Here is a 25,744-nt window from a genome sequence, read left to right on the forward strand (position 1 = left end):
ATGGTTTGCACCATACCCGTTAGAGCTCGAACTTGATGGGCGAGGTCCAGAAAGGCTTCGGACGACATGGGCGACGGGCCGACTGGGGCACCTTCGGGCGGCGACCAGCCCGGGTCGTAGAATACCCGCCAATAGTGCTCTGAGGTCGTGGCGGGGTGTTCGTCACGAAGATCTCCGTGCGGGGGATGCGATGTTCCCCCGAAGCTCCAATCGGGTGTGACCCCTCAGCTACGAGCTCGTCTGAGCCAATCGGGTGATCCCTTGACATCCGGCCCTCCTTCTAGCGCCAAAATGGTAGTGTAAACAACCTTAAGCCGTGGCCTCGGGACCAACGCGGCTTGGTTCGGGTCCGGATGACGGGGATCTCCCTGGGACGTTCCTCGAGACTATTGAGGTGGCCGATTACAGTGGTCCGATCGGGACGGGGTCGTCGTTTCCTCCGAGAAGGGGCTCCTCGCCTGGGTGTTTAGTGGGAGACCTCCGCCTTCGCACCTACACAAAGGTCGGGTCGGGGAGCTCGGCCCGACCCCTCCGACGATTAAGTTAGTGGAAGGTGAAGGGGGTTTCTTTAACTAAGTTGTCTCTTCGTCCCCCCTTTTTCTTCCGAGCACGAGGGTTTTTATAGTGAGGATTACCGTTGCCTGATGTGCCTGCCCGCAGGGAGCAGGATCGTACTTCTGGTAGCGTCTGACATCGTCGTTGGCATGGCGTGAGGGATCGAGCCTAAGCAGGGTGTTAATGTACCTTGGTCGGCGTTCCGATCAGCGTTAATCAGGTGCTGACAGGTCAATAGAGGCGTGAGGTGTCATCTGGAGCAGCTGATGTCACGCGAGTCTTATCGTCATTATTAACCTCATCAAATACCAACTTTATTTAATAGGGACACCTGAGATAATTCATAGGATGAGAGCTTATATACTAGAATTGATATGAGCCTTATACTAGGAGAAAGAATATACTAGGCGGAAAGGTATTTGCAAGTTTTAATAACATATATAATGTCCTCCAAAATTTAATATATAAATCGATGAACAATAATTATCTTGAATCGAAGGACATATAATAATAATAATAATAATAATAATAATAAATTAATCAAAGTACCCTTTAATATTCTCATAGTGCCAATAAAAACAAGTACAAATATGATGGGTGCGCCGAGTCGTGTCAGAGCACGTCGCCGCCTCGCGATTTCCAGCGACAAAAGGGAGGTCACTCGTTTTTGGGCCGTCCCCATCCCGACTCGCACGGCTCCCACCACGTGCATCGACGCCGTTACTCGACCCTTCCCATCTCCCAAGAAAAAGGGCCATATGTTAGTTTTCGTCGCGTAGAAAACGATAAAGAGAAGGACAGAAGAATTAGGAAACGAACTCTGTTGATCTCCTCCTCCCTTTACCCCCTCCTTCTTCGAGTCTCGCATCGCGCCTTCCCCGCCCCCCGCCCTTCAAGAAACGACCAATTCCCGATCCCTCCTGGGACCAATCCCCAATTCTTGATCCTTCCCACCCTTCTGTCCGTCTCTCGATGTCGTCTCGATCGTCTTGTACGAGATCATCGTGATTCTTGGAAGGATCTTGGGCCGTAGATCGACATGGAGGAAGCTCTCGGGGATGATCAGGGCGATCGGCCCTCGCCGGACGATCTGCCCGTCGAGGCGGCGGGACCCTCGGCCGGGGGCGAGGTCGCGCCGCGGGTCCCTCGTGCGAGCGCGTCTTCCGCCCCGGTCTCCCGCTGCTCGTCGCCGCTGGCGAGGATACGGCAGGCGGGGCATGCCCGCAGCAACAGCTTCCAGAAGTGGCGCTGGCACATGCAGCGGGCGTGGAGGTGGGGTCCCGGCGGCGGTGGCAGCGGCCTCGGTAGCGGTAGCAGGGAGCAGAGCGTCCGGGCGACGATAAATTTTGAGATGATGGCGAATCAGAAGCGGCAGTGGTATCAGATCAAGGCCAAATCACGGGTACCGTCACGTCTCTGCTTCCTTTTGACCTAATCGGTTCTTGGACGATTGCTTTTCTTACAGCAAGTGTTTCCTTCCATTTAATCCTTATAATTGAAAGGAGACCATAGTTTTTGTGGATCGCGTTCACACGTCGCGTGTGGATGTTAAAAACATATGCTTAATTCCCAAGAAAATGCAGAATCTTAAAAATTCAATCGCTTTCCCCTTATGTAAAGCAAAGAGGCTATTTTAATAGGTTGTCCTAATTCCTTTCTTTTTGGTTTCTTTCTTTAAACAAGCATTTGTTTTAATTTAATTGTTATAAGGCAGATGAGATGTGTTGCATGTGGATGCGAAATTTATAGGCTTCATTCTCAAGAAAAATGCAAAACTTATAAAGTCAATCACACACCAATTATATTAAGCAAAGAAGCTATACTCATGGGTTGACCTAATTCCGTTCCTTGTGGTTTCTTTCCTTTAAGGCAAGCGATTGTTTTAATTTTGGTTGTAATATTAGCTAATAAAATGTGTTGTATGTGCTTTATTCTCAAGAATATGCCAGATTTATGTGGTTCATTCCAAGAAAATGCAAAATCCATAAATTTAGTTATGCTCCTCTCATTTGGATCTCCGTTGGATGGATGATATTGCTAAAGAAAACAATTGAGTTTGCTGAGTTGCACTGCTATTGAGAGTACATTATTATGTTAGTTCATACTATAAACAAGCTGCAGCTGGACCTTTTTTTTGTGGCTATTGAAATGTGTTCTTTTCTTTTTTTACCTACATTCAAGATTAGGAACTAAATTTATTTTTCTCTAGATTACTTCTCATGGTTGCATGAGGTTGCTTAATAAATAATTAACAATTCATTATCTTTAGATAAGAGTCATATAAATTAGATTTCTAGTTCTTAAAGAATATAACTTTTACATTTATTAGTAATATGTTTACATTTTACTTCGATCTCTTGCATCCCATAATATTATGGTTGTAGTTAAAACAAAACTAACAAAAAGGTGTGCCTTTAGACATTAGGCTCCTGGAAAACCTTACAAGGCTCATGATGGACCTTGATGAAGTTTGCTAGCCTTTCTTGGGTGATGCTCAATATATGACCTCAATGAACCTCCCACCTTGCCTTTTGATGTGGCTTTGATAAAACTGTTTCTTTCTCCGTCTTTTTTTTTTTTTTTTCCATTTATGTGATGCTGCTGTCCCTTGATAATTGATTATGCATGTTTAAGCATTGTTTTCCTTGCAAAAATAATGGCTAGAGTTTCTGATAAAAAAAGGAGTACAAACATTATATATCAAACATGTTAATGGATATGCTTGTTTTGGGTACTGATCCTTCTTCTGGATGGTGTGCATCACTTGTGTTACCCAGCTGAGATTGATTATTAACACAGTTGTATCAGGTGGAATACGTTGTGCTACATAAATTGCTAAATTGTTTGTGATATATGGAGGGGATGACTAATTGTTTCATATCTTGCTATGGTATGCCTTAAAGCATGTACTTTAGTCTTTTGTTTAGTGAAGACATTTGGGATAATCTGAGGTTGATTAAAGTGAGTTGATTACAGTAGCTACAATCAAATTGTATTAGGAAAATGACTCAGTTTGGTTGAGGTCCACCTTAGTTTGTTGTCCAAAAGTCAAGTAAAAGCAAAACCTTGCAGCTTATCTTCTGAAGAACACGAAGAGGATAAATGGTATATACACAGTCACATTTATAATTTCCAAACTCAGACCAGCCTAGTCAGTTGTCCATTTATATCATCTGGCATGGGATATTTTTCCTGAAATTTTAGTGACATGCAACATGAACTTATTATATTAACCAGCATGGCCTATTAGTTTGAAAAGCAGCTAGAATGTGAGGCCACATAATTACAGGTACCTGAGGAGAGATGTTATAAGCATGGAGCTCTGTATTTATTTTACCAAATTTGTCATTTTTGGCAGTGATTTCAATAGGCGTTCGGGCGCTCGCCTAGGTGCTCGGGCGAGGCGAGGCGAGGCCCGAGCGCCTCGCTTCATTTCCAGGCGGCACTCTTCAAAGAGGCGTCGCCTGGGTGCTTGCTCGAGCCCAGGCGCTGGGCGCTTCGGGCGCCTCGCCTCACCCGAGCGCCTCGCTTCATTTCCAAGCGGCGCACTTCAAAGAGGCGTCGCCTGGGCGCTTGCCCAAGCCCAGGCGCTGGGCACTTCGGGTTAGCGCCCGGGTTAAACCAGGTGGACGAGCGCCTCGACGAGCGCCTAGCGCCTCGACGAGCGCCTAGCGCCTCGGGTGTTTTTGGACCTTGGCGCCTTTTGGCGCCTAGCGCTTTTTAAATCACTGATTTTTGGTCTTAAACAAATTTCTACAGCGTTCTGAATTGGAGTGGTGTATAAACAAATTCCTAGTGAAAAATAAATACAAAATGAGAAATTATCTTGGATCTTCTATATTATGCCACAGTCTGCTCTCTCTGCCTTGCTTGGATGCAGCTTAGACATGTTAGACTAAACTTTTTAAGATTAACTTGTCATTTGTGCATTTTTTACCACATTTGTTCACGAAACAAAGCAAGCTAGGACATGTGACGTAGCTTGCAGTTCCAGATTTCCAGTGATATAGTGTTCCTCGTCTTTAACTTCTGCGATTCAAAGTCTAAACCGCCATAAACAATGCTTTCCTCACTTTCTCTCAATCTGTACTTCTATTCACTTCTCATTGGTTCATTGTGCTATCCTTTTGTGTAACACTTGACATCTATCTCAATATTCCCAATTCTGTGATTCTTAACATTTAACATAACTGGTAGAGGAGAAAAATAACAAAAACCAAGGCATTTAAAGTCCAAGTATACCTAAAAAAGGTTTATTAGAAAAGTATGGATTGTCGAAGGTGGTGCAGTAAAATATGATATGCCATCTATTATCCCATACTTCGGTCCAACTAGCATGGGTCTTCTGGTTGTTCTTAGTCTTTTCAGCGTATCATGGAGCATGATTCTACGTTTCGAACGTATAGGTCTAATGACCTATCGAGTACTGGCACATGGCTACGAACACTGTGTACTCAGATCTTAAAAGAATGACTGCAGCACGTGCTGGTATACCCTGTGTTGGTATGTAGGCATGTATTGGACCCAAACCAGTCCGGCCAGGGACCAGCATGGATCTGGTACTTGTATCAAACCATGCTGGTGGAGTGAGGACAGATCGTGGCAGAATTGACGACTTCAGTTTTCAAGATGAGCTACATATATGACACTTGCTTACATAGTAAATGCTCTAATTGATACCGGTGTTTTTAAAAGTGATAGGCACTAAGGTCCCAAAATGCTCAAAGCGCTAGGTGCCCCCTAGAGCGAAACAAGGCGCTCCCTAATATTAAAATTTAAAAACTATATATTATGATTGATAAATATGATCATAATGTGGTGAACTTAGAATTCCAAAGTAACTCCTAATAGAGTAACAATGCACCACCTCAATATGGTGCAGCAGATGAGGTTGTCGATGACGGCGATGAAGCTGGAAAGGGTGGCGGATGAAGCTGCAGAAACGAACGAAGTGGATGAGGTTGTCGACGACAACGGACAAAGCGAATGGAGCATACGAAGGCGGTGGACGAAGCTGCAGCGGCGAATAACATGTATGAAGGCGATGGACGAGAAGTAGGTTTTCACTCTTGGTCTCTTTCATTGGGTCGGCGTTAGGGTAAGTGCTCGTATAGTCAGTTGGTTTGATTGAATCGACTTCCCTGCACAGTCGAACCCAGGCTCGAGGTCAACCTGATTTGGCTCAAGCTGCTCAGCACTTGGGCTTAGGCGCACACTTAAGCGCTTCGTTGAAACTCTTCGTACCGAGATGTTGCGAGGCGCTTGGGTCTTGCCTCACCTAGCTCGAATGCTTAGGCGAGCACCCGTATGCCTTTTGAAAACACTGATTGTTCTGTAAGTTACTTTGAGCATGACAAAGACTTGTAGTTGTTGATGTTTGGAGATGTCGAGAAAAAAATATTTTCTTGTTTGAAGAGAGCATTTATTACTCAAAAGTCAAATTATCCACCTTTCTTTGAAAAAGAGTGAAATGGTATTTAAAAGCCTTGGTGTGTACTGTTGTTGGAGTTGTGGAATCTAGACACTTATACATTAATTATTTTGAGTTAATGTTGATTGCTTGTTGATAGTGTAGTAACTGGTCTCAGTTGTCAAGTGATGATAGAAGTTACGCATCAGATCTCTTGTTAAAGCAAATTTGCTACATTGCTTGCAGCAGTTGTAATAGCATTTTAGACCAGTGATGCGTGGTATGCTTCTTTGGAATACATTTGTAGACTATACTCATCTATGCAGTCAGATAGTTCAGGGTGTTATTTTTGGTCTATTAAGTACTGCGTTGATGTTGCTACAATTTTACTTCAGTAACAATTCTACTTGTCTAAGTTTTTTTAAAAGCAGTGATTCTTTAGCTGCACTTGTGGCTCTCTGGTAAGAGTCCATTCATATTGAACAAATCTTTGAATTTGCTTGTTGGCTGATTTCTTCATTATATATCTTCCTGATTTTTTAATCCCTTGTTCTGCTTAATGCAGTTTGAGACTGTTGCTTATGTAAATTTGCTGTTTCAAATTTCTTTAGAGGATAACTTGAGCTCAAGTTTTTATTGAACTTAACCTTCTTGCCTGCTCTCTAAGCATGATTTTCAAAGGTTTCCAAGCTGAGTTGTTAAAGCTATGTGGATCTATTTTAGAGATTGTCTAGAATGATTTCTAACAATTTAAGAGAAGTTCTATAGTGAAATTGGTTGTGCAGGTTGTTTGACATATTACTTGGTAAAGGTTGTGTTGGATCGTATGATGAGAAGGGTATATCTCATGAAATAAGAAGGGAATATCCTAATAAGGTTGTGTTTAACTTATTAGGATTGGCAGCATGGAATAAGAATTCCATGGTATACCGGCCATACTTCCTCTATCATCACCCAAATCAGTTTCCGGTATACCGATGTAGACCATTTACTGACATTAATTTTCAATAGATTTATATTTGTGCCAACCGAAACCAGTACCATTCCAACCACTACCTACCAGTCTTAGGAAGAAGTAAACCAGGATTTGAATTCTTACAAACATCGATAACATTGATATTTTTGCATTATCTACTCACGGACATTCTTTTTCCTAGTAACTAACTGAAGAATGAAGCTAACATGCAATTTTAGATAACTATGAAATCTTTCACCTAGTCAGATAATTAAGCGAACGCATGAGAACCACTTGCTGTTTTTCTTGTTTTTAGATCCCTTTGATTTTATTGTAGCTTATACCTTGCTCACAGTCAGTAATTTATCATCCACAGTCAATTATTGATTTGTAACAATCAATTTTTATTAGATTTGAATTGCTGCTTCAGACATATAGTGTGTTGCTTTCTTGAATTGGGTTGCTTTGATGCAGGATCTTATGCAACATAATGAACCATCATCACTATATGAGCACTTCTTCATTGTTGGCCTTCATTCATATGCAAATGTTGAAGCCATTGAGGAAGCTTTTGCAAAACGCAAAACTTGGGAGTCAGAGGTGGCAAAATCAGAAATCTTGGACCTTAGAAAGCTTCAGTATCATGGGTGTATACCTACTCTGGAACCTCAGGTCTGCTCATTAGATGGGTAGAAATATGTGAATTACCATACCTTTTTGACATATTTATTTGTATTATACCTCTACAGCTGTCTTTCATTCAATATGACATGGTCAGCCGATACGCAAGTGGTTTTAGTTTGGGAGACATTATGGTTGCCCTTTGTTTATATGTATCAATAAAATCAATTTGCCTTGATGTTTGTTTGTAGTTATATCATGATGCTTCACTCTCATGAACCAGCCTCTTCTTTTTCTATTTCATCTTTGATTTATGTTGAGATTTCTAGTTATTAGGTCTTGTCCTTGAGAGGATCTTATCTTAAAGTAAAAAGTTGGACCCAATACATTATCAAAGTGGTAGGCCAAGGTTCTGGCTTGTAATGCAATGGGTTCAAGTCCTATGTTACTCTTGAGTCTCTGACCATTGGCTTCAGAAGATATGAAATAAGCTACTTAATTTGTTAAATTGTACTAGTGATTTTGCTTTCTTAATGGCTTTTTTACAATATTGAATGACTAAGTTATTGTTATTTGCTGTTATTGATAATTATTTGTAATCTGTCCATTATTTGTGGTTGTTTTCATATCCTTGCTCATCTCCCTAAACATATATTGCCACCATCAAGTTTTTTTAATATGCCAATAAACTGGATTTCTCTAGCAACTATCTCCATGCATCTGGCTATTTTTGCTCTTTCGATTAGAGGGGTTTTCCTTTTTGCTATAATTTAATCCAAAGAATTCCTTTCAAGTGACTTAGAGTTTACACATTTTTGCCATGTAGTGTAGACTTCAAGTTTGCTAGCCTATATTGTCTGTTGAGGATTTCACTTGGTATCACCATACATCCTCAATTATTGTTGACATATATGGGGCATGTTTGGTATGCTTCTCTTTGCCCCCAAAAAATTACCTTTGAAGTTCTTTTTGGAGGTGGTTCATGGAAGTGCTTGCATACCTGTGAATTCATTTATTTACAATTGTTTAATTAGTTTTAGAGGTGCTCGCTGGCCAGTAAAATATTTGGTGAAGCAATTATTAGTAGCTGCAGGTAGTTGTAGTGATTTTTCATTTTGCTCCATTTTACTTAAGATGGATACCGGCATTCTGGTTACTGTGTCAGGTTTCATTTTGATATTCTTTTCTTTGCGCTGTTGTCATTTTGCAAGTTTGTTGAACCTTTGTTTTATTTTTTGGCTATCACTTGTTATCACATACTTCTAATTTGCTACTGCAGATTCTTTTTAAATACCCTCCTGGGAAGAGAGCAGCAATGAGAGAGAATGAGTTACCTGCTTTCTGTTTTCCTGAAGGTGTTAAGGTTTGTTAAATATCTCTTGTAACTAGAGCAAGTACTAGCTCACTAGCTTGTCATACAGAGTCAATGATGAGAAAGTCTGATCTTTCCAATTTATGATTGATACCTTAGACACAATCTATATGATCCTAAATTTTGTGTATTAAGTGTTTACATATATTCATTGCTAGTGTAAGCATGTGTAGGTTCTTCATTTCATCGACCAGTGAGAGCAGCTGTTTTCTTTGTTGCTAATTAGTTTTTCCTGTAGTTTGTTACTTTGTTGTGTATAAATCAGGATTAACTATTAAAATGGCTCGTTTGGTGTCTTCCTTCTTGGGATGTAACAGCAGGCATTGGATAGTTCCCAAGTGTCACAAGGCATGATTAGTGAAAGGATGGATGCATGCCATTTATGCATGTTACAGATGAAATTACTAGCTGATGTGGCATATACAGTACTAGTCCAATCATTTATATTATGTCAATAACTTTGATGATGCACTATTAACCATTCAGTACACACTTTGCAAAAGGATAACTCCATTCACATGTGGATATTGATTTGTTGGTGGTCTTTGGTTTTGAGCATAGGTTAATTAATTGAAGGTGGACACTGGTGTCATGGTAAGATCGCTCTTTTGCGATCTAGATAATCAGATTCGAGTTCTGAAAACAATCTCTTTCCCTTGTAGGGTAAGGTTGTGTACGTTGGCCATCTCTAAACCCTGCATTTATCGAAACCTTGTGCACTAGGCCACCTTTTTATGACTGAATGATGTGTGAACAGAATATTATATATGGAGTATTATGTTTCATTTCTTGCCTTTTTTCTCTCAATCTGGTTTGCCGCATTGCAGCTTTCTCTGATAAAGATCCAGACAGAAACCATTTCCGATTCTGTATTGAATTTTAATGCTGGACTGTGAAATTGAGTGGAATAGGAAGTTAATGCTGGAAATACAGAAAACAGTTAATAGTTCTATTGATTTTTTAGTTATGCTCTCTATAGTTCAGATGCCTGCATTTTAAAAAAAAAATTCAAATAAAGAAAAGAGTGAACACAGTGCACAATGCTCTCTTCGATCAGCCTTGATTTTAAGTTTGAATTATTATGTTAATTATTTGATGAAACACTACCTTTGGGTCAAACATGGTTTGATCCAAGGTATGTAATACTGTATCGTACCGGTGTTTCGAGGTTGGCTCGGTATGGTACGGTACAGTGTACCGAGCAGTACGCTAGGGCGCATCGAGCGATACACCTAATTTAGGTGTAAAACCCTCCGAAAATACTTGAAAATAAAAAAAAAAGTTAGGATAGGGTTTTTAAGTTAGAAATAAATATAGTAATAACATAAGTTTAGCAAAATCAATGTAAATATAGTAATAGCATTCTTCAATATTTTTCTTGTGCAAGGTTCGTATTTCATACCATTACGGATTGTCCTTATGTAAATATTAAAATATCTACAGAAAAATTATTTGAATTGTTAGACTATTTTGTTGCAATATAAACTCTAAAATTCAAATGAATTAAATAATCACAAATGAATTAAATTCAATAACTTTAATAAAACCTAATTAAACTTATTTTACTATCATAAATATTTTTTAATATTTAATATGCATGAAATATAAATATTTGACCTATTAAGTATCTAATTTTGAATTAATCAATATTAAACATACTAATCATAATATTAAAGATCTTAATTGCTTTCTAATTAAAGAAAGAGAATACATACCTCTTGATTAGAAAGTTCTTCCTCTTAATCTTCCCAAATTAGTCTTGATTCAATTCATAAATCGTTGTTTTATAGAGTTTACGAGAACACAAATGTGAGAAAAAAAAAGTTTGAGATAGTTTAAGAGAGCATAAGAATGTAATGGAGTGAAATAGGGGAGAAGGGTTTAAATACTATGTGAAAGAGCTCCAACGGTTAATTTGACCATTGGAGCACGGTAGCACTGTTACCGAGCGGTAACGGTCGATTTCGACCATTACCGAGCTGTGCCGGGTAGTAACGGTGGAAATTTCGACTGTTATCGCCCGATATTACCCCGTATCGTCCGATACGGGACACTTTTAAACGTTCCGCCCAGTAGCGAGTGGTCCTTGTACCAGTATGCCGTCGGACCGGTACGTACCTCCCGTACCGAGCGGTACCATTCGAAATTGCATACCTTGGTTTGATTAAAACAAGTTTCTGTTAGTTACTCTGGGTACCTCGACTAGTTTTATAATATCCATATACATGTTCTAGATGTTTATCACTAAATTAAATTGAAAATCTCTCACACTCTTAAAACTGATATTTTTAGTCGCAGATAGCTATTGGTGCTTATCACACATACCTGCAGTTATTATCACAATTATTTGCTCATTTTATTATCCAATTCATTAAGATTGTTACACTAACACCTTATTCTTTAGTTGGTAAGTAATGGGTGAAAATGAATACAAAATTATATGAAAACTGAATTTCTTTGAAATTCGACACTGAGGCAGAGGTGTAATCAAGATTTGCAATACCATCCAAGATGGTAGGGTATGGGCAGTATTTACTGGGTTGTTAACTTAGCTGTACGCAGATCAGGAGACCACCCAGTTGTCCGGTGCAGGGCTTGTACCAGTCAGTTTAGGGCCCGGTCGCCTGGTGCAAGGCTTGTACCACTCAGTATAGGGCCTATACTGCCTTGTATAGGGCAGCATAGGTTCTGTACCAGGCAATTCTTTTGTTTTTTCAGCTTTTTTTTCAGGTTTTCTTGAAACTCAGTATGTATTGTTGTACCAACACTCAATAAAATGGTAGAGAGCAGTAAGGTACCAGTTCGAGCCCTTACCAGTACACTACTGGTATACGAAATTGTTAAGCTTGGCGTACACAAGTTGTGGTCATACTCCTATAGCTTGTTTGTTTGAGAAATAAAATAGCGTACATCTTCTTTTATATATTGGTTTAGGCAATAATTATTCATTTGTTAAGCACCTAATCAATTGTCTTATTTTGCTTATAATTAGGGAATGTGAAATAAATTTTTGCTCGAATTCACTTTTCTTCAAGTTGACTAGACTAAACCTAAGCCTTTAGACGATTGTGGTGGAATATAATTTCATGAGTAACAATATATATTGTTTGAATAAGATTTACTAAAAAGTGATTCTGTCATTTCATTTAACAATGGATTTATCTTTTAGTCATGGTTCACATTACCGGTCCATACTGGTGTAGTAACCAGCTGTCGATACGTTATGTACTGAACTGTACCAAGTTGTACCGAGCATATCGACACATGATGCACTAGGGTGTACCGATGTATTCCCCATACCATTCCTTTGTTGGACCAGTACGTATCGCTCATTCTGAGCGGTATGCTTCGGTATGTCAAACCTTGCTTTTAACTCATGGCATTGGAGACTTGGAGCAGTTGAAAAATCAAGATGTCTTTTAGAAGATTGTCTTCGTAGCACTTGCTGAAGGTATGACTGTAAGGTCACATGTTTACCAAATGTTGCCATAGTTGCAACAGTTGGTTCACATTGAATTTTTCATTTTGTCCTGTCTATAACAGTTAGTTGTAACACCAAATGTTACCGTAGTTATAACAGTTAGGTATCTTCTTCAAAATCATATCGGGACAGAAAGACCCTATGAAGCTTTATTGTTCCTTGGGATTGGCTTTGGGCCTTTCCTGCATCCTGCACAACTTAGGTGGATAGTGAAGAAGGCCTCCTTCCGGGAGCCCGAGCCATCAGTGAGTAGTTGTAACACCAAATGTTACCATAGTTATAACAGGTAGGTATCTTTCTTGAAAATTATTCCATTGATTGTCTTTAATATTCACACTAAACTGCACTTGTCTTGAATTTGAGCTCACCACAGTCCAAAAAGAATGCATCGTGGATTCTTGTCGCGATTCAACATGTAGCATGCTTGTTGTCCAGTAGTTTGGAACTTAGTATTTCAACATCTTGCTGTCATCGGGCGTTTCTATAATATGGAAATATTGGTCCACCAATATACGGACTGGAAATAGTGTTTTGCTTGTTTAAGGTGGTATAAATATGGCTATTAAGCTAGGCCATTTTCTTGCTATTCATGAGTTTATGAACATGTAAAGTCTGTACTTCTAAAAGTTATCTGATGAGGATCGAGACTGGTTTATAGTTTCAGATACTTTGCACTCTGACATGAAGTTTTAGAATTATTCTTAGTTTAGGTAACTAATTCCTTAAAGTTTTTCAAGCTTTCAACTTGATCTTAGTATTTAGAAAAAATTTTGAACTTGCTGGAGTGCTTCAATAATAATCGATGGTGGCAAGGTTCAAAATCTTGGTCCAAAGCCAATAATAATGGCCAGTGGCAGGATCAGTAAGTTATCAGTATGGATTGTTGTACCGACACTCTGTATGTGTTGGTACCGACTGGACTGAGAAAAAGAGGGAGAGAAGAGGGGAGGAGGAGGAGGAGATGGTAGTGGCGATGTGAGGAGGTGGCAGCAAGAGTGACTGGACGATGGGGATACTGAGGTACTGCTGGCACCAAGACAGAAGAAAGGAGGGAAAAGGTGGATAAAAGGAGGGAAACAGATTTCAGCAGAGAACAACTAATGACTGTTAAGAGGAGGAGATGTCAGTGGTGATGTGAGGAGGCTAATACCGTAGCAGCAATGGCAGAGGCTTTGACCAATGCAGAGGAAAGGAGGGAAAAGGCGGGTAAAATGAGGGAAATGGTTTTGATGGAGGACAACTAACACCTGTTGGTTGACAGCTGTTTTCAGCCATTCAAACTTGGAAAAATATAAAATTTCTAAACCGGACCATGCGAAATTGTCCAGTTCAAGTGCTGGACTCTTGTCGGACTGGTAGTTACCTGGATGTAGTGGGCATGTTCAAAACCTTGGATTGTAGTCCTAGAATAGGAAATGGTGAAATCTGTTGTTCTTTTCTGAGGATTCATTGCTAAGTGCGTCACTGCTTTGGGCCTGATCTAATGAATGCTATCAACTTCATCTCTTTTTTTCACATTAACAATCTTTTAATCCTGTTATTGAATCTAACAAATCACCTTGTCTTTTGCATATTGAAGTTTAAAGATATGGATATGTTGTGAAGATAACCTTTCTTGTAACTTGTTACTGACACTTCCTTCAAATATTGATTTTCTGAGCCAGTTGTTGGTTTTCAGCTTATTAACAAGATTATATCCTGATATACTGAAGAATGATGATTTGTTGTGTAACAGAATGCTTTTACATGAAATATGATCACGTGTTAAAATGGTTGATGCAGGCTCGCTTGCTAGAGAGAACACCATCTATGAGTGATCTCAATGAGGTCGTGTTTGGCCAGGTAAGCCAGAGATGGATTATCATCTTTAGATATTGAGCACTTTAAGAAAAATAGAAAGTAATGCTGATTCTTTTTGCGGTTACATATGCTACTAAGTAATTCTCAAGTGCTGAAATTACAGCCTAATTGTCAACAAAGATTGACATTTAATTTCTAGAGGTACTGACTCCAATCAGCATGTTAAGTTTCGACAAGTACCACTTCTACACTTTTGCTACTAGTTTTTCGAGATTGTTTCTCGCGAGGTAGCCAATTGGGACTTACGGCTTTGTTGTTGTTGTATTCTGGGGAGGTAGCCCCTAGCAGTAGGTTTGGATTCATAGCTTTGGATCCAAGTTTCGGGCTATTTGGGGATGGTTTTAGGTCATTTTAGGCTCTTTTGATGGAGATGAGATCACCTTCAGGTTCTATGTTTGGGGCACAATGAAGAATGGCTCATTAGAAGTCTTATTGGATTGGCAAAGAAACTTAGATTTGCATTAGGATGTGATTTTGTTATACTTGTATGGCCCAAACTTTATTGAGATAACAACTTCATTGGTATTTTGGATCGTTTTCCTATGCCTTGGTGCTTCTTATTAATTGCTCATTTTCATCCATGAGCGTGATTGCTTTGATGCCATTTAAGCTCTCCACATATTCCTAGTTAAGATTCATTCAATGTTTGGTGGTCCATGTTCTTGGGAGATAAGTTATCCATGTGTTGATAAGTGATGTATGATTATCGACCAGAGAGACACCATGCTAAAATTTGGTTTGAATCTTCAATTTGGGTAGTAAGAGTCGAGATTTGTGATACAATATGAATAGCACTTACCAATCCAGCAGCCTAACAGTACATGGATCAAATTTAATTAGGCAGCAAAACTCTTGGTTTTTCAGCTTTTTCCAGAAATTTTTTGGGAACTCGATATGTACCAGCATGCTGACACTCAGTACACCAGCACGGATTGATATGGCACCTGCCCAAGCCCTGCCTGATACAATACCATTATCTGAAATTGCGACCTTGGGAAGAGCATGCCATAATACCATACTTGTGCTTGGATGATCGAGATTCTTGGGGTAGGTTCTGGGGTGCTGAACACATTGAATAGTCTATGTTGTTGAGACCAAGGTTATACTGATTGGTAAATGCCAACTTGTTGCTCATGCTGCTCGTTGTTGCTGGCCCGTCCGTTTTGTCTCCTCATCTGCCTCCGCTTCTGCTTCCACATCCTTCTCCTCTTCTTCTCTGCCGCCATCGCCTCCTTTTCTCCTTTCTCCCTTCCCTTCTTCTGCCTCTTCTCCTCCTATCCTCTTCGTATTCTTCTAATTTTCTTCTTCTCCCTCTTTACATGCGCGCGCGCGCACACACACACACACACACACCCCTCTCACCCTCGAATTTTCTCGGTGCTACAGTATAAACTGGCGTATCATGTGTCAATATGCTAGCATGGAATGTAGCCATACTGGTCTGGCCATGGACTGGTATGAGTTCGGTAAGCGAAATGTCAAACATTGGTTGAGACCAAGGTATGCAATATTGTATCGTGCCGATATTTCGAGGTTGGCTCGGTACGGTACGGTACCACGGTACACCTAATTTAGGTGTAAAACCCTATGAAAATATCTGAAAAAAAAGTTATGATACGGTTTTTAAGTTAGAAATAAATATAGTAATAGCATAAGTTTAGCAAAATCAATGTAAATTAGGTAACACTGTTACAGTGTAACACTGTAGCACTGTTACAGTGTAACACTGTAGCACGTTCCGTCCGGTAGTGGGCGGTCCGTGTACCGGTATGTCGTCGGATCGATACATACTGTACGGTACGAGCAGTTTTAAATATTTCTTCCTCTTATTGTAGCACTGTTACAGTGTAACACTGTAGCACGTTCCGTCCGGTAGTGGGCGGTCCACGTACCGGTATGTCGTCGGACCGGTACATACTGTACGGTACGAGAGGTATTATTCGAAATTGCATACCTTGGTTGAGACCATTACAAGTCTCTAAGTTGTAACTTGCTTTCTGGGATGATAGCACACTTGGTGCTTATATCATTTTTTTTATTTATCTTAACCTTGGCAAATTCAGCATGATATTTTTCTCGATTTGTGCGTGTCATCCTTGCTCAGGGGTATTTTTCATGATATTTGTGCGTGTCATCGATTGACTGTTACAGTTTTTGTTCAACTATTAAAATAAATGTCTTTTCTATGGTAGGCCTTGATCATGAAGTTTTGATTTTTGTGGTTCATTTAGTGAAACAAGCTCTATTTATTCACTTTAATCTTTGTGCAGGAACATCTATCTAGGGATGACTTCGCTTTTGTCTTCTGCTTGAAGGTCTGTTTTTTAATTCTTGAGATAATCACCTGTTCTTCCATGTAAATAGAATTGATTTTAAATGCTCTATGATTTATATTTGGTGGCCTTTTTCTTTAGAACTTCATCTGTCTATAATATTATAACGTAAACTAGTTGGAATTGCCATTTCCTTTATGTGCTCAAAGAAAGAAAATTGTGTTTTTCTCTTAACAAGGCTGATAAGAACTTGAAACCTGCATGTTAAGAGGATTCAAATCTTTTGTTGAGGAAATGGAAGATTTAGATTTAAGTGTGAGTGAAATGCCATTGTTATATCTTTATAATGGTGTATGCACATGAATTAAATAAAAAACGTTTTGAAATAAATCAGGGATCATAGTTCATCCTAGTATGCTTCTCTGTTGATGTTAGATTTATGACTTCTAACATAGTACGTTTATTTTCTTATGAATACATATTATGTGGAAGTTTAGATTTATTATAAAAAGTAGGTATGAAATTTAACAGAAACCAATTTAGATGGTATTTTTCTAATTTTCACATTTGCGCAATATGGTATGAAGCTTACATACTGGTAGTTATGAAACAATGCAGCCAACAAATTTGATCCATCTTAAACTGAGAACTTCACTAGAATTTGTTTGGATCAAAGGACATAGTTGTTCTATACTATTCAAGGTAGTAAGGCAATGATTTACTTAATTTTGGTTGTATTAAACCAAAGAGCTCATCATTCGTAAAACCAAGGCTAGTGTGAACAATTGTTGTTATTTTTAATTTTTAATTCTGGAAGACATTCATATTGTGTTTATGTTTTTTGTGTTATTTACTTGCTCCACCCATAATAGTTGGGAAAATTAGGAAGACATGATATATTAATATGAATTCTGCTTGAGAATTGTTATTCGTGCTCATTGACATGCATTGAAATAGAGTTATTTAGTTTTTATTGTGAAGCACAAACACTTCAAAATGCTTCCGGTGTTTGTTAAATGGTAATACTTGTCAGATACATGCTGACATACATTATTACTTCAAAAGCACATATTTACTTTGTTAAACATCTTCATTAGGCTTCACATGTTGAATATTAGCAGCATCATGTATTTTGAACTTCTGGTCTATCATGATGTTATTATCCTCTTTAATGTTTTGTAAAATTATTGCCTTGTCATACCTTTCAAAAATAGCACATTTTGCTACCTACGTGTCTTGTGTCTTTCTCCATGCTTCATAGCATTTTTGGAATGAGAACAACTTTAGTTTAGTGATTTGATGGAGTTCCTGCTTTGCAGTTGGTAAACTTTTGCTTCGTAAGAACACAAGTTTCAGATTCTAGTGTTTGAAGAGATCCAGTATTTTAACGACTTTTGCTGTTTCTGTAAATAACTTTCACATGAAAATTAGGAATGTTTCAGGCAATTACCTCATTTGGATCCAAATGTGGTCTAGGTTTGGTTGCGTCCTTCCATTTCGGGTCATGTTTCTTTTAGTCAAGTCGGGTTGATGTCAATTGCATGTAGGTTGTTCTTTCACAACTTGACCAAGTCCCATTAACATGGCAATTCCCTGAGTTCTGCTGTTGTTTTTCATGGAAGTGCCTGCCCTTGGGTAGAAAAAGTCAAAAGGTGATTAATGTGTTTCAAAAATTGATTCATGAAATTTGTGTGCTTTAACAGGAGTAGCTCTTGGATATGTTCACTTTGATGTGATATGTAGATGGCACCATTCAGTTACTCATGAAATAGATTACTTTTAGGCTTTTATCAACTAGTATTAGAATTGTTGTGCTTGATATTTATCTGTCTTTTTCGTATTCCTGTAGTTGGATAAAGCATGCAGTTTGAGCATATTTAATTCTCTTATGTCCATGTTTTCTCATATATCCTGATCATTTTTTATGCTTCTCAGGCCTCGGACAATGCTCCATTTTATGGTGTTTGCCTGCATGTCCAGGAGATAGTTCAGAGAGCACCAGGTATTTTAGGTGCTGTTTCGCCCCTCCCCCATTCTTCTTGCAAGTCTAGCCGGTTCTTGGTTTCTGCTCCACGTTGTTATTGCTTACTTACAAGAGTCCCTTTTTTTGAGCTCCATTATGAGATGCTGAACAGGTTTGCCTTTGTTCACTCTAGTTAATATGATATATTCAAATATTATGCTTTTTTATTAATTTTTTCTCACACACACTGTTGGTCTCTAAGTGTTCTCTCATTTTAGTACCTGATGCTTATCGTACTTTGTATTCTCTGACAGCATAATTGCACAGGAGCGCCTTGACAGGATAACACATTTTGTTAGTGAAATGGCTGTTACAGATTCTATCTCACATCGGGTCACAATTCCTGAACAATTATATGAGAATTCTGAATCCCCCAATAAGCTATTGTTTAGTAGTTGGATGGAATATGCTATACCTATTGATAGTGTATCCAGTCTTGTTTCTTCATCGGTTTTTCCACTGGAGAGGGAGGTGTCACCCTCTCCATGTAGGACTTTGGAATCTCATTCCCCAGAATCTGCCAGTGAAGCTTCAGATTTTTGTCACCTGAGGGAACTAGATCGGGAAACTAGAAGGGTTTGGCAACATTATGATGATAATATATCTGAGACATCAGGATCACGTTCTGATAGTTTTGAAAGATTAAATGGATGCTTTGACAATGGGCAGACTTCACCAGATGTTGGCATGATGTACTCTTCTGCAAGTGGCAGACTACATCGTGTGGAAAGCTTGGAGTCTGTGTACAGGTGGTAGAAATTCTTATTTTAGATTTTTTTATCTTTTTTTTATTTTGTGAAAGACAATATTTATTATCCTAATTCATCTTTCGAGTTCTTTTTCCAATACTAGATGCCAAACTTCTATTATCCTTTTAGCATCATGGAGTAAATAGCCTATCTGAAGATGATGATATTCTTATCCATTCCAATGTTTGAATGAGTTTAAGTGGTTTTGGACAGTTCAGTTAGAGATGTGGGATCTGATGATGATGATGATGAATATGAGTTAAACTCCAAGCAAGAAACAAGTGTTGGTGATGAAAAAGTGATGGAGTGGGCTAAGGTACTATGTTTGACTTTGAAATGAGAAATGGTAGTTTCTACTATGTCCCTATGTTCTTTTAAACCAAAGCTTTTGCTATCTTTGTTGCAGGCCAATAATAATGAACCTTTACAGATTGTTTGTGGCTATCATGCTCTTCCTCTCCCACCTCGGGGAGGTGAAATCATATTTAACCCGCTGGAGCATCTACAGCCCATCAAGTATTGCCGACCTTCGGTATCATCTCTTGGGTTCGATGGTATATCTAATGCAGTTCCTTCTTCACCAAAACAAGCTATTGAGGTAAAGTCTGCCATCTGTACAGCCACTCTATTTAGTGGTCTGTTCCCTTTTTTCTCTAGTTCTTTTGTTTAACTTGATTTTCTAAAGCTGAAGTTATTCGACAAGGTTAACACACGATTAGCAGCTGCTGAAGAAGCTCTTGCATTGTCAATCTGGACTACTTCTACAATTTGCCATTCTTTATCTCTTGAAACCGTGAGTTTTCTATACCTGACAGATCAGCGGGTGTAATATTTTGGGCCATGATAGAGTTTTATTTATTTTTCAGTTTTCTATTTACCTATTGCATCAGTGGGTATGAAATGATTACACAGATAAAATTCTGTCCTTGAGTTGATTTTTAGTTTGATCATTGTTTTAACTTGAGCTTGGTAATTCTGGTTTGGTACTTATTTGATCTAATTGTTGAATGATAAATTAGTTGTTTTGGATACTTTAATATATTGGACTAAATGCTATCACAAATTGCTTGTGTTATGTATCTGCATACTCAACCACATGTTTTACTGGTTCTCATTTTTTTCGTGTATGATAATCTACTCTGAAGGGAAAACTGATGGAGTTTCTCTTTCAGGTTTTGACACTCTTTGCTGGAGTTCTATTGGAAAAGCAAATTGTTGTCATATGCCCAAACTTGGTTTGTCTACTGTCTAAGCCATCTTTTGTTGTCATGAATCAAATTTCAGTGCTTGTGTTTATACTTAGTCCAGGGTGACATTAATAAACTAAGTGCAGGGTGTCCTCTCAGCCATAGTGTTGTCCATCATACCCATGATTCGTCCATTCCAGTGGCATAGCTTGTTGCTTCCGGTGAGTTTATTAGCCTAAATCTCCTTTCAGGAAAAAGCTTTTGTACTTTTACAGACATTTACATCTATATTTTTGCCTTTAAGAATTAGAGACTTGCATTTGATTTGATTGTCTTACATTCATTTGTTGACCATCTGAAATATATTCCTTCTCATGGAAGGTGACTATTAGACTAATTTGAGAAAAGACAATCTTTTTAAGTTAAATTTTACATTTATTATGAACTTTCTTATATATATATATATATATATATATATATATATATATATATATATATGAACTTTTAACTTCGTTCATGGTGGTATAGCACCATATTTCTCCTTTATGACTCGGATTCACTATCACTTCTTAACTTAGTATCCATAGGCAAACTTTCACATATGATCTTCTATGATGGCTATATGGAATCAGTTGAGGGCATTATATTATCAAGCTGTGACATGTTTGTTTGTTCGTCTTTATTATGTCTTACAACTCTTCTGTGATATGAAAAGAAATGTAGTTTCGCAATTCATAAGTTTTTGTGCTAGCTATATTTTAAACTGTACCTGTTTGTCTGCATCATCGTTTGTTGCTTCACATTGGGTCTTCAATGTTATTTGACAGAGTTGGGTTACTTCTAAACTCATTTCTTGATGGAACCATGACTTTCTACATTATGGAGTTGTGGTTTTCACTGAGCTTATCTGAAGTGTGTTTCTGAACCAAAAAGAGGCATTCAGAACCACTAGTATAAATTTATCCTTTGGGCAAAAGTTCTCTGATTAAGCTTTTGCTAATACCACTGGCACTTTGAACCACTTTTTTGCTTTCATATCTTAAGTTCCTAAGTGCTTGGACAGTCTCTATGATTCTATTGGATAATTTCAAGAAGAAAAACATGCATTTTTATCATAAAATTAACATGATGCTTGTACTGATAACTATAGCATATTGCCTACTCAAATGAATAAACTTATTTAGAATGACTTTTATATGATGTCTCTTGATATCAATTGGTTAGAATGTGGTTCGAATTGCTAGTCTGCCTTATTTTTTATTTATTATAGTCAAACATTTTTGTAAGTTTTTCTTGTTAATGATACAGGTAGGAGTAAGAAGCTTAACTTGAAATTTCTTTTCAAGGATTAGGAAGTGTTATTGTAGATACTGTATTTTTAAGATCTAATGATATGTCCTTTAAATAGATTTTATATTAATTCTTTTGCTAATTTTAGGAATTTGAACCAACTATGATATTACATTTTCCAGATTCTACCAAAAAAGATGTTGGACTTTCTTGATGCTCCAGTTCCATATATTGTAAGTTTTCTCATCTGTTTCTTGCTTTTTTTTCTTGTATTGTAATTGTCCTCATCAATGCTTATATTTATTTTTCTTCATTTCTTGAAGAAACTTCAATGTCATTTCATGAAATGGTTTCTGTTTGAAATAACTGAGATCTAAAGTCCTTGTCCAATTGAGTGGTCAAAGATAACCCAACCCAATTCTTTATGGAAGAAATGCTCAAAGAACTCTATTACGCCTGCTGACATTTGCAGGCAGTATGTATACCTTCACTTTGCAGATTTTGTTCTTGTCAAACGCAAACTCCAAAGTAGTACAACGTGGGAGAGGAAAACAGTCCATATGAGTTTTAAGCTTCATGTACCTATATATATATATATATATATATATATATATATATATATATATATATCAATGATGGTTATGCTGGGTATTCTAGGTAAATTGTTGTATTGATTCCTTTTGTATTTTAAAGTCAAGATATATCAAATGAAAATTTAATCTTCTTTCATCCTGAATGTTGCCTTGGAGTATTCTATTTTGAAAAATAAGTTTTTTATTAGTAATTTAGGTTACTTGTGCAATTTTCTTTATTTGATAACTATATTATTAGTTTAAGGATCTCCTAATCTTTATCTGTTTCTTATACGTATGATAACATTGCTGCTAGCCCATTTATGCTTTCCTTGATAATCTGACACTTTGAATCAGCGTACTACAGTTACCCCTTTAATTTTTGGGTTGGATTGCAATTTATTTAATCGTTCAACATAGGCATTCATGTTTCATGCACTTTCACTGTTCAACTGTTTTTTTTTTTCAGTCATGTTTTACATGAATGACTGATTATTGGAAACTTACATATATGCTTCTGTTTCATAGGTAGGATTACAGCATAAACCTACAAATATCAAGATGAAGACAGCCAACCTTATACAAATTAATGTTTCCAAGGAGAAGGTTAGTGACTACAAACATGCATTTTATAGTGCTATATCACATACTTTCAGTTGGGATGTGACACTTCATCTTTTTTTTTTTTTTTATCATAGTATAAAATCTTCTTGATAGTGGTAGCAACTCTAACAGGTAAACTTTTTTAAAATGACTAAAAACACCAGCTGGCTGCTAATGGTTACAAACATACTTACCTAAAAAGGGGTGCTAATGGTCTCTATTGTACCTTTTCTTCATATCACATCAAAAGGACTTTCATAAACGTAGATTAAGTGTGTTAGTCCTGCATCATACTTTTGCATTATGGATGTTATGTTGGCAGCCTATGCAATGCATGGTTCGTGGTACGTAGGGCTATCTCTTTGATGCTCTATCAAGTTTGCAGTCACTGGGAAATGTGGCACTTAGTTTTAAACTTCAGTAGGTACAAAACTAGATTTAGATTATATCTTGTTATCTGGAGAACATGTAGCAAGATATGATACAACATGCATGCTGTGCGCAAAAAGACTTGACCATTAGCAAGATATGATACAACATGCATGCTGTGCGCAAAAAGACTTGACCATTAGCAAGATATGATACAACATGCATGCATGTAGTACTTAAAAGAGTTTGCTCATCAAAAAACCAGTAAGAATTGTTTGTACTTTACGGTTACATAAACAACACCAATAGCTATGCAACTAGACTTTTTTAACCTCTGTACTTGATGTTGATTGTGAACTTTTTTTTTTCCTTCTGTTGGTAAGTTGCTTGTTTAATATTATTATGCAATGCAGATTGCAGACTTTTCTCTAAATATTCATAATTATTCGGTGCCTTCACATAAACCTTCTTTTATATTCCCTTGTTGCTTTTCTTAATTATCTTCTTAGGGTTGCTGCATTTTACTTCCTTAATCTTTATGTTAAAGGGTGTGCCTATAGCATTAAGCCTAGGGAGTGATAATGCTTGACACTGGAGTTGTGGATGAGCTGAAGTATAAGAGGCATCCTAGGCCTAAGTATATAATTAATGATAAATATAAGGTTTGTTTGATTCTTACGAATTAGATACAAACTTTAAAGCTAATAAGCAGTTTTTCTAGGTTTGGTTAAGTATCCTTTAAGGATATGTCTCAACATCATCTGTTGGTGCAACATACTCATGTAACTATATCTTGATATACCCATTTTTTGTTTTCTTAAAAGCATAGTTTCTTGATATACCCATCTGTTAACTCATTAGATATTATGAGTTTCAATTATGCAGGTTAAGGCATGCTCAATGCCTCGGCTTCCTGGGTACAAGGAGCTCGTTTCTGATTTGGGTCCTATTCATGCTAGACTCTCATGTGAAAACTCCATAGCTAAACAGCATCCTGTTTACAAATGCAGTGAAGTTCAGGTTTTCTCATGCCTCATGGTTTTTAAGTTTGTTCTTTGTTTGCTATGCTACAAATTACTACAAGAAAAACACTGACCATTAATATGCTCTAGTTTGAAATTGGCCAATTGAAAAGATGGGAGGAATGGTGTGAGCACTAATCTACATAGGGCACTGCATGCATTTAAAAGAATTTGGTGATAGTTCCTTGTTCTTGCAATCAGTGGTGTCCATTCAAATCAAACTTCCTTGTTCTTGCAATCACTAATTCTCTTGTTTTATAATTTTTGTTAAAGCATTCTTATTCACAGTCATAAAATGTTGAAGATTTGATGTGGTTCTATCTGCAGGCTGAAGCTGCTGGGCAATTCTTAAATGCCATGAGACGCTACTTGGAATCTCTTTGTTCTAATTTGCGCTCTCATACAATAACTAACGTGCAGTCAAATAATGACAAGGTTATTCATATCTATCTAACTGGTTATTGTTGGGATTTTTATGCTAACATATGCATGTACATGACTTGTTATCAGTGAGTTTGTTTCATGAATGTCTTTTTAAGTTATCAGTCAAATAATGACATGAATATCTTTTGAACACAGGTATCACTTCTACTTAAAGACAGTTTTATTGATTCCTTTCCAACTAAAGATCGTCAATTCGTTAAGGTGACAACACATGACTTTCATATGTTTTTGACATATTAGAAAAAAAAAATTCATATTTTTTCTTTTGAGTATACGATATTTTGGTTTGACACTAGGTTTGGTAATTTTAGACTCTTGCAGCAAATAATAGAATTTTCTGCTGCTGACCATCCATTAATGCTGCAGCTCTTTGTGGAGACACAACTATTTTCTGTTCTATCAGATTCTCGGCTTTCTAGATATGAGACTGAATAGATTTTGCTGCCGATTAAGATTTGGGATGTGGTCACAAAGAGCTTTCGGACGTGGTTGAATTCACGTATGATCAGCACGGCTTTTACTACCGCAAGCGGAGTGCCGTTCCCGAAGAAGAGCAGCAGCAGCAGCCGGTAGTGTAAAATATTTTGTCGTTGTGCCCTTCCAAGCCTCATGGTGATGCATCCTAGTCTTTTTTTTGTAAAACGGGGATGCCTTGGTGTATCTGAGCTCTGTTTGCCTTATATATACATGAAGTTTGTCCATATCCAATAAAGTTTTGTTATTTTCCGGTTTATGCTTTGTTGCTCACAATTTTTGGTTCCGTATTAAAATTTTCAAATCTCATCCCTTATGCCGTTCTTCATGCAACTTTGATAAAATTAAAGAAACTTAAAACTTGATTAATTTAAAGTTAGAAAACTAGAAGTTCTCTTACTAAATTAATTGCATATCCAATAAAATTAATTCGAGCAAAAAACTAGAAACCAGAAGAAAAAAAGAAGAAGAATTTCACAACATG

General features: G+C 37.7%; 1 protein-coding gene across 3 annotated transcripts; it reads left to right on the forward strand.

The window, feature by feature from the left end:
* Positions 1–1,288: 1,288 nt before the first annotated feature.
* LOC135653092 (uncharacterized) lies at positions 1,289–25,519 on the forward strand. Of its 3 annotated transcripts, none has more exons than XM_065174576.1 (18): positions 1,307–1,957; positions 7,395–7,592; positions 8,821–8,904; positions 14,177–14,236; positions 16,525–16,569; positions 18,463–18,662; positions 18,805–19,299; positions 19,513–19,615; positions 19,706–19,897; positions 19,985–20,092; positions 20,472–20,534; positions 20,633–20,707; positions 21,959–22,009; positions 22,877–22,954; positions 24,206–24,340; positions 24,670–24,777; positions 24,922–24,987; positions 25,153–25,519. In XM_065174576.1, the coding sequence occupies exons 1-18, from the start codon at positions 1,595–1,597 to the stop codon at positions 25,219–25,221; spliced, it is 2,493 nt and encodes an 830-aa protein (XP_065030648.1). In that variant the 5' UTR covers positions 1,307–1,594; the 3' UTR covers positions 25,222–25,519. The 3 variants fall into 3 exon arrangements, 2 of the variants coding, with proteins under 2 accessions (XP_065030648.1, XP_065030649.1); XM_065174577.1 differs by having other exon boundaries at positions 1,318–1,957; positions 20,003–20,092; XR_010502304.1 differs by lacking the exons at positions 24,670–24,777; positions 24,922–24,987; positions 25,153–25,519 and having other exon boundaries at positions 1,289–1,957; positions 21,925–22,009; positions 24,206–24,268.
* The last annotated feature ends 225 nt before the right edge of the window (positions 25,520–25,744 follow it).

The sequence above is a fragment of the Musa acuminata genome, chromosome BXJ3-11 (genome assembly GCF_036884655.1).
Source record: "Musa acuminata AAA Group cultivar baxijiao chromosome BXJ3-11, Cavendish_Baxijiao_AAA, whole genome shotgun sequence".
Taxonomy (NCBI): domain Eukaryota; kingdom Viridiplantae; phylum Streptophyta; class Magnoliopsida; order Zingiberales; family Musaceae; genus Musa; species Musa acuminata.

What these genes read in the sequence shown, in the direction of transcription:
- LOC135653092 (XM_065174576.1), top strand. Translation starts at nt 1,595, where the DNA reads ATGGAGGAAGCTCTCGGGGATGATCAGGGCGATCGGCCCTCGCCGGAC. An exon ending in AGCTTGGAGTCTGTGTACAG is followed by an intron (nt 19,300 to 19,512) that starts GTGGTAGAAATT and finishes GGTTTTGGACAG; the next exon opens with TTCAGTTAGAGATGTGGGAT. An exon ending in TTGTCATATGCCCAAACTTG is followed by an intron (nt 20,535 to 20,632) that starts GTTTGTCTACTG and finishes AACTAAGTGCAG; the next exon opens with GGTGTCCTCTCAGCCATAGT.